This window comes from Haliaeetus leucocephalus, unplaced genomic scaffold (genome assembly GCF_000737465.1).
Source record: "Haliaeetus leucocephalus isolate CR32 unplaced genomic scaffold, Haliaeetus_leucocephalus-4.0 Scaffold450, whole genome shotgun sequence".
Taxonomy (NCBI): Eukaryota; Metazoa; Chordata; class Aves; order Accipitriformes; family Accipitridae; genus Haliaeetus; species Haliaeetus leucocephalus.
This window is the reverse complement of record NW_010972886.1, coordinates 7,487,612-7,496,995: the sequence shown is the minus strand read 5'-3', so window position 1 is coordinate 7,496,995 and position 9,384 is coordinate 7,487,612. Positions and strand designations below refer to the sequence as shown.

The 9,384-nt window shown below is 40.6% G+C and overlaps 1 protein-coding gene across 1 annotated transcript in view; it reads right to left on the bottom strand.

The window, feature by feature from the left end:
- Nucleotides 1–443: 443 nt before the first annotated feature.
- The window catches only part of THEMIS (thymocyte selection associated), a 79,209-nt gene continuing 70,268 nt past the window's right edge, over nt 444–9,384 (bottom strand). Inside the window, exons 5-6 of the mRNA XM_010574712.1 lie at nt 9,230–9,383; nt 444–604 (exon numbers count right to left, since the gene is read on the bottom strand). Coding sequence (XP_010573014.1) covers nt 444–604; nt 9,230–9,383 — 315 coding nt within the window. The remainder of the gene's footprint in view (nt 605–9,229; nt 9,384) is intronic.

The window sequence follows — 9,384 nt, the reverse complement described above, 5'->3', positions numbered from 1 at the left end:
CGTCCATTTCCAAAAAGAGGAAAAGGATTGCATTTAGAGTACTATAATTTGTTACAGCAAAGTGGCACAAATCAGAAAAATTACACAGACTTTCAGATACAAAGCCTTTCTCTGGGTTTCTGTGTGTTTATATAAGGATGACTGCTGGTCTAATGAAGGTTTTGTCTCTATCTGTAAACCTGGTCTTGCCTCTGCACTTCTATCACCAGAACAATGATAGGTACCACTTTGACAAAGGTGACATTGCTAAAAGTGACAGGGGGTCATAGGCTGCAGCTCAGAGGTGTCCTTCCTGCCTTATTCACAGGACATTTGGGGTAATAGCGGCAGCTCCCAGGGGAAACCCTCCCTTGTTTTGGGAAGTGAAGGTTACTGGACAGTCTGAAAAAAAAAAATCACTCTGCCCGCACTCGTTTGCATCCATAAACGATCATAGGTCACACTTACCGTCTTCCTTCAGAGACCGCATGCTTATTTCTAACAATGGTATCCTGACATATTTTTCTCATGTTTTCGATTATGTTTTCATCCACATAGTCACAGTTGTGCTCTTCTTCCTCTTCATTTTCTGCCTCACACTTTCCAAGTGCCTTATTTGTTAGACCTGAGCAATTAGCAAAATATAACTGTAAGGAAATTGAAGGCTCTGCCCTTGGCTGAGAAAATGTACAGTTCATACAGACAACCGCAAAAGCAAAAAACAAAGCAAGCAATGTTCTCCTCACTTTTCTCATTTTCATATAGATCTTAAATGAACTGCTCAAGTTCCTGAACAATATCTGTGGCAGATCAAGAATGAAACCCAGCTGAGCATTTTATAAGAAAGTGTTCAGTCTTATGAATTCCTACTTCAGTTTTTGCATAATACTTGTACCTGAAACTCTGTGGGCAAACAGGATAATCTGTTGTCTGCTCCCTGCTAGCTGTCCACAAATAACTCTAAGGTTTAGTAAAATGGTTAAAAAGGTTGACCACTGACAGTGTAAAAGCAGGCAGATAAAATTGTCTCCCTGTTCAAGAGAAGAGCAGTCCACTTCCCATGTGCAACACATACTATCTCTGTTGCAGATGTGCTCCCATGCTCTTGTGTTTCGCTGCCTGAAGAGATGAGCCTCTGCAGCTAGGAAAATTCGGGATTTCCTAGAACCAAAGCCACCAGTTTCTTCTTATTCAGAGGGCAGTATAGCAACAGAGATTAAGGCTTGAAAGTGGCTTCAGCTTAAAATGAAAAGTTTTGAAATATGTTTCTTTATGACCACCTAGACCAGCCTGAGGCGATACTGAGGGCAAACCTTCCAAAAAGCAGTGGCCTTTTCCCACAAGGGCAGAGACCCCCATGGGCGGCCTCTTTGCAGCTCCGGCGCTGGGGCTGGCTGTGCTCTGAGTCTTGGCGCAGCATCCGCTTCCAATTACATCTCCCACCAGTGAGCTACAGGCCGCTGCCAGAAGGTCCCAGGGTCTCCTCCCCTGCCTGGGTGGTCCTGCTGCTTCCCTGGGCCTAGAGGTAGCTCCCCACGGTACGAGACCACTGGTCGCATGGAGCACGACCCGACCAGGATCAGTCACCGAGTGCCGCACATCGCCCCAACCCTGAGCCACCGCATCCCTTGCTGCAGGCTGTGGTGGGGAAGAGCCAGCGGGGCTGAGGCAACAGCAGCAGAAGTCCCCTGCCAGGAGCAGCTGCCCTTTCGGTTTATCAGGAAGCCTCACCTTTAATGAATCTGAGAGGATACTGTGTTTCTAAAGCAAACAGTTTCACCTGAAATGGCAAAACAGTGTGGAACACTGCGTTTGGTAGAGCTGTTTGCGTTTGGTTAATTTGCTACGACATAACCTGAAACAACCTGCAAATGTGCACAAGGCCCCACAGCCTGTCTGACCTCCCAGCAAGGCCATGCTTGTCAAACAGGCCCTTCTTTATGGGGCTGAGCTTCTCAAACAAGAATCCTCTCAAGCTTACTCTTGCAAACACTGTGTGCCTCTTCACCAAGAAAATAGCCATATATTCTCTCGGTGGTCTCCAAACACCACTTGTGTTCCTCCTGAGACTCTCCATGGCTGAGGTGTCTCTCCCTGATAAACCGGGTAGGACTCACTTCTTTCTGAACTTGTGATCCTCCCTTTTATAGATTTTTATTTTAAGGCCAGAAATAACCATTAAGTTAATCAAGCAGCTGTCTGGCTGCACCAGCACAAAATTTATCACAGAGCAATCTACCTACAACTCCCCCTGCTACTTTTAGGAATGAGTAAATTACCAAGTATTTCCAGATCTAGGCATCAAAAGAAAAAAAAACCCAAACCATAAACCTATGATGAGAAATTTAATGAAGATCTCACTCACACATGTGGCCACTATCTTTTTAATTAGCATTTCCAGGTTTGTAGTTCATTAGCAAGTTGGCTGTGTTTGATATCAGTAAAAGTAAACTAATGAATAAAACAGGCACTGAAAGAATAAGCTAATCCCTGTGATTCAGCAAGGGAAATATTGTTTGTGCGCTTAGACTTGCTAATATGGATATAAAGTACAGATTCCTCATGGATGGCATAGCTAGACTTTCTTCTTTCCCAAACACATGCAAACAAAATGATATGCTTCTAAGCAAGACAGCTCAAGGAGAAAGGAATTAATGTCATCGGGCCAGACTAAATCACAGCTGTCCCCAGTTCCAAACCTGTGTAGGATGCTTTCTGAAATGTATACATTTACACTTCAATAAAGCATTAAGCAATGAATGGGACAAGTTGAATGATCCCAAGTGGATTCTGAACAGTGAAATCAATACAATTTGCTTCGCTGTTTGAAAAAAAACCCAACTATTAGTCTCAACACTAAATTGCCAAATCAGAGATGCCATCTCAGCCTGCTAAGAAAACAAGGCTTATGTCATTGTGCTGTCCATCCATCCATCAATCTCTTCAGCGCTTTTAAAAGATTTTTGCCAATTTCAGTCAGATTTAAAAAGGGGGGCAGAAGTCTCAATGCGGTTACAAAACCAAGAGTTGAATTAGTTCCTCTATTGAAAGAAAAGCATGCACAACACAGCTGTTATACACTCCATTTGGCAGCAGACAGCAGGATAAATCAGCATGTGCATATTGGTTGGCCACTCAACACACACAGCTCCAGACCTGCTCTTCTTCTTTTGATAGCAGTGCTATAAGGAGAGTTTTGGTTATTATCTAGGAAGGGGGAGAGGAGCAGTAGGGGACAACAGACCTGAATACTCATTAAACCAAATTTCATTAATTCCGCTCTTCCTGGAACAATTTGTATAATTACATTTGCCTTTATAGTGGAAGGGTAGTGCTGTGCAGACTAAGAATTTCCATTTATCTCACTTGTATCCTTGAGTGAGTACGATTTGTTGGTTTTTTCCTTGACACATACTTGCTTTTTTTTCACGAATTTCAAGGTCACAAACACCTGTCATAACTCTCCATTTTGCCCTCCTTCAAAATGTAGGCAACAGAAGCAACCCAACCCATCAGGACCCTTGCTTGAATGAAACCAGTGCTAAAAACCCCAACTTACGTACATACAAGGCTGCACACCTAAATGCCCCTGGCTGTGACCATAACACAGTTTTATAGCTGTGGTAAATAGTTCAGGATTTATGCTGCATAAACTAACATTCAACCACATAATAACATTTAGTGTTTGTTTATTTATGCCTAACCTGGAAAAGATACTTGTGAATTATTGTGTGCAATAATATTGTGAACTAGAGATGGTAGAACCAAATCCTTATTTCTGCACGTCACTTGAGTGAAAATGCACAGAACTGAAGGCATATGCATAAGCCAAAGTGTTTTTTATGAACAGTAGCATTTTATTTGCTGTGGGCCTGGTTCTGATGCTCCTCAGTGCTAATGAGAACTAATTTCTTAGGGAGTGCTACTGAAAGCTATTCAGTGATAGCAGAATCAAAGCCCATAAAACTAATGGACTGTTCCTTGAGCTGGTACCCATCAACCATTCCTTCACATGATGATGTAGCGTATCTTTAAAAACTGTTACGTACCACAATCACAATACTTCATATGCACTGTAGGGTTACAGTTCATGCATGGGTAATGTTTATCGCCTTCTGGAATCTCCTAACCCATTGTTTGGAAAAGTTTAATCTTAAATTTAATTTCTTAAAAAATCTTGGATTTCGTGAAAGAGACATCTGTTGACTTCTTTCACTGTCCTTTTATTTTTAAATTTTCTACTTTGTCACTTCTTTTCTGGTCTATGTTGCTGGTGTTACTGAATTCCTAAAGATGCTAATTTCCACTGTTGCACTGCTGCCTCTTTTTGTAAAATAAATCCTCAGTGTATCAACAGCTCTTGCAGATAATAAACGCTTGCCATAAGTTTTAAACAATTGCATATTTCAGGCCCCATCATACCTTCCATCTTTTGCATTAAGTTTTTGGGGATATTATGTTTAATTCACTTTAATAGTTGGTGTAGAGCACAGCCCCATAACCAAATGTATTGCCATAACTGATGGGACAGCAAGCTACAGCACAGGGGCAGGAATTTCTTAAACCATGTTCATTGCCAAATTTAGTAGATGCTATATGTGCATCCTAAATTGCAATCAGAAGGCCTGTTACTTTTTTCTTTCTCCAGCCCACTGGTCTCCTAAATCAAATTCCTAAAGTCAGAATATATAAAGATCTTCCCTAAAATGATCTGACATCAATAAACAAAACCAACATAAACACTTTTTGATTGCAGATTGTAACACTCCAGAAACCTAAGCCATGAGCAAGAAGATTAGGTAATGTTTTAGAAACTCCCTTACAATAAATTTCAAGGTTAAGGAAAAACTGTTATGGCAGATTTCTGATTATTGCTATTATCCTGCAGATATTGCTACTATTTCTAATGAATTCAAACTCAGTCAAATATAAGAAAATAAGATAATATCTTTAGTGGTCAATTCAGGTTTAATTGTAGCAGAGGAAAGAGGTTCAATTTCTTAGAAACAAAGATAATAAATCTTATCTTTATTAACATGAACTCTGTAAGGAAAGACAATAAAGGCTTTAAAACTGAAAGAAAACCATGTTGCTTTTCTTTTTGGAACTACCTGGCCCTTGGTAAGAAATAGTAATTGTCTCTGTAACAGGTTTTTTTGAGAGCACAGATTCAATATCATTATTAGGAATTTGAAACAGGTTGGTGCTTTGGAGAGTTGCTCAACATTCACCAGTAGAAGTTTAAAGATTAGTCAGTGAATGCTGCATTTCCTCCCATTCAAAAACCACAGGAGAGTGTCTGCATTATTAGTCTTCACATATTTTCTAATCCATTATCTGCTGAATTAGCAGAGCAGAATATACTCTCTGGAACAGGCAAGCTTGCTGCACACAACAGTGGACTTGTGGGGATCCCTTGGCTGGCCAGAAAGACCTGCTATATCTTCTAATCCAATTTCCTGTATGATTCTGCAGCTATATTTGAATTAAGCTGAATAATTTTGAACTATACTAACACACATCTTTCAGAAAAACCTTCAGCTTTGATTTGGGTATGTCGGCGTACAATCCATCACTGCTCTTTGGTCTACGCTAAATCTGCTTAGCTCAAACTCACACAATAGTCAAATTTAGAGAAAGTTTGTGCAGGGATATACTCCAAGGCAATTAAACAAGAAGCAATTTCCTAGCCTTGCAAAAGAAGAAACATTATGGTACTATCTCTTGATTTTCTATGTGTGTACTGAACAGAGGTACTAAGAGTTTGAAACCCTCAGTAACCAAGGCTATTTTTTTATCTGATTTTCTGTGAGTAGTCTAAGCTAATACAGCATATAGGATGAACTTAAAGTTAACTAATTGCAACTTTCACGAGGAATGAGGCAGGAGACGTATCATTGACGAGCTTTTAAATCAGAAACATGCCTAAGAACTGGGCTAGCTGGGAAGAGTTAGTGCTGTGAATCTTTGCAGGACCAGAGGCAAGCAAGCCTTCAGCAGCCCTAACACCATTTTTTCTCTGATACTCTTGGCCATACAAATAGGGCTACCTGCAAAGCACAGGTCTCTAGCCATAAACTCAGGGAAAAATGAGCCTGACTGATACCTAAAGTTTAAGAGGAATGTGTCTACTGGAAGAAGGAAGAATTAAGTCAGTAATCTACCATTGCGATTCATGCGTGGGTCTCAACCAGCAGAAAAGAAAACTCTGCTTTCACAGAAGGGATAGCACAACAAAGGTTAGGATCTTAATGGAATGCAGGCCAAAGGAAATAAAGCAAGATCAGCTGACAGAAAATAATTTAAAACTTGAAAAAGTCCCTAGAAAAAGCTTTCTTCTCAATTAGATTGTTTCAGAATTAAAAACAAGTGAAGAATTGCCTAAGAAAAATAGACTTGAGCTAGAAAGTGAAAAATAGCAAATAAAAATCAAGTGCTCTTGGAGACTCTGAAAAAGGTTTATCAAGGACATATAAATAAGGCTTAATGGGGTAGAGAAATGCTACCAGATCAGAATGAATAAAGAGGAGGCTCCAACCAGGATGAGACAGCAACATCGCCTTGTTTCACTGCAGTGCTGAAACATGTTCAGTAGAAGGTCCAAATCAAGAACAGTTGAAAAAAAGTCCATGTCTGTTTTCTAGTGTCCAGAACCACAAATTACATTAGCTAACAAGCAGCATGAAGGAGAAGGCAGAAACTCTGCTGGTAGCATGGCTAACAGAAGCAGCCCTCTGCCTAGGGACAGGTGAAAAGCCCACTGAGAGGTTCTGGGTCAGGATTTAGTGCACAGACAAATATGGGCAATGTTGTTGTGGGTGTCTGGTACAGACACAGTGATTCATTAATGACATGGATGATGGGACAGAGTGTACCCTCAGTAAGTTTGCAGGTGATACAAAACTGGGAGGAGTAGCTGAGATGGTTGTGCTGCCATTCACCTGGACAAGCTGGAGGACTGGGCAGAGAGGAATCTCATGAAGTTCAGTGAAGGAAAATGCAAGGTCCTGCACCTCGGGAAGTATAAGCCCATGTATCAGTACAAGCTGTGGCTGACTGCCTGGAAAGCAGCTTTGCAGAGAAAAACATGGGGGTCTTGGTAGACAAGCTGATCATGAGGCAGCAATGTGTCCTTGTGGCAAAGATATCCAACAACCTCCTGGGCTACATTAGGCAAGGAGGTGCCAGTGGAGATCTTCCCTCCTCTCCTGAGCACTGGTGAGAGCACACTTGGACTGCTGGATCCAGATCTGGGCTTCCCAGTACAAGAGGGACATGGACATTCTGGACTGAGTCCAGCAAAGGGCCATGAAGGTGATCAAAGGAGCGGACCACCTGAAATAGAAGGGGAGGCTGACAGGGCTGGAACTGTTCATCCTCATGAAGAGAAGGCTCAGGGAAGATCTTATCACTGGGTATAAATACCTGATGGGAAGATGCGAAGGAGATGGAGCCAGACTCTTCTCAGTGGTGCCGTGACAAAAGAAACACAAGTGGTAACAAATACTTTCACAGTAGGAAAATGATTCCAATACAAAGAATGGAAAGAGTAGGTGACCTCCCAGTCCTGTTATTGAGCTGAAGCCTTAGCAACGATAGCTCCAAACTTCTTTTCTCAGCTAAGGGATCTCAGTTTAGAAACTACTGCACAGTTCCTGTAAGAGGCACAGGAAGTGACTGTACGACTCCACTTCTCACTGCATGAACTGAGCAGCTGCATTTAGAAAAATCTTTGAAAAATCTTCACTGTAAAACCACAACGTGACTTTAACCTGTGTGGCTTTTCTTGTCTGTGATGAGTCTAAACCCATCAAATAAAGCACCTACATGAGCACTGACTCCTGTGCTTGCAAATAAGCCTGTCCTCAGCATAAACTTTAAGCCTCGTTTACTTCAGTAAGGATGCTTTGGTCATGTTTTCTCAGGTATGCCCCCTCCTGCTTCCTTCCCATGCCTGCCTCACCCCACAGAGACTAATCCATGCAGGTGATCCAACTGATCCCTGTAGAACAGACAGCAGTTTTCAAAGTCAAGCCCTAGTGATTTGCAGGTTGTTCCCTTGGCATGAAAGAGTACAACACTAACCAATCTCGTTATTCATTTTTTTCTGGGCTTTAAACAGAGGATACTGTCCTTGTAGCTGCCAATATGGAAGCTTCACCATTTACTGCTGTAAAATCTAATCAAATCATTAAGCAGTGACAAATGGAGCCTGCGGGGAGATTTTTCAAAGCCACAAAGTAACAAATTTGGGATTGTCTTTCAAAGCAGCCAGATAAGAAAATACCTTTCAAAAACCAGTCCCCAAATAATCAACTTCCACAGCAATAAGGATTAGTGAATATTCAACAGCCCACAGTAATTCTTCACTATAAAAGTTGTTTATGTTGCATTTGGAAGTTTCAGTATGCATAGTTTCAAACAGGCAGTCCTTTTAAGGAGTCTCACACACTGAATGACAAGACAATAAAGAGAAACTTTATGGGAGGTTCTTATACTAATATCAATTATCAGTTAACGAATTCTGTGAGGATAAGTATTTCTGCTTAGTCTCCCAAATGTTCTAGAGTTGCAATTAATGTGATGTGTTCATATTTCAGACATAACATGTGCCTGAGAGATAATTAAATCAATTGAAATTTTTTATATTAACTGCAAAGTCTTTTGGATTTGTCTTCTTATCATCTAGCTTCTCAACTTCAATATGTTTCCTTTCTGAAAAAGGGAAAACTTGTAAGGTAAGCAGAAACACTAACCATCTATCAAAAATGCTTTGGAAATCCAAGCAAATGGTGACTTTAAAAACAATTATCCGTCAAGTAATTTGCTCAATATTATTTTTTTCTTCAAAATAAAAAAATGTGAATGAAGACATCATATCTTTAATGCAAATTGCTTGCTAGTCTTTCAAACCTGTTGGAATCCATGTTTCTTTATAACAGATGACGAGTAAGCATCATCCTAAAACAAAAGGGAAGTGCATCTTTTCCACACATCTGTTCTTAAAAGCTAGTGAATATTCATGCTACAGTGTCAAACAGAGTTTAATACCATGCTGCTGTTGAGAGCTTGGATGAATCTGCCTTATGGCATTTATGGAGGAAGAACAGAAATGTTCACTTTCCATCTCTTTTAAGTAAGCCACAGATTCCAAGTGAAATCACACAAGATAATCCTGTATGGAAATTATTTATCAGGGCTGGGGTTAAGCTTTGTTATTAATAACTCAAAACCATAAAGCTTAACTGACCTTTAATCACACTGGTTTCCACTAATGTAGCTTTCCCAGTCATGTCCTTCTTATTCTCACGATGCACCAAATCATTTTGACAACTAACTTGTAATTCCGAAACACTGGCAGCTTGATTTGAGAACAGTTTCTTGGTTGTGTCTACACAGAAATTC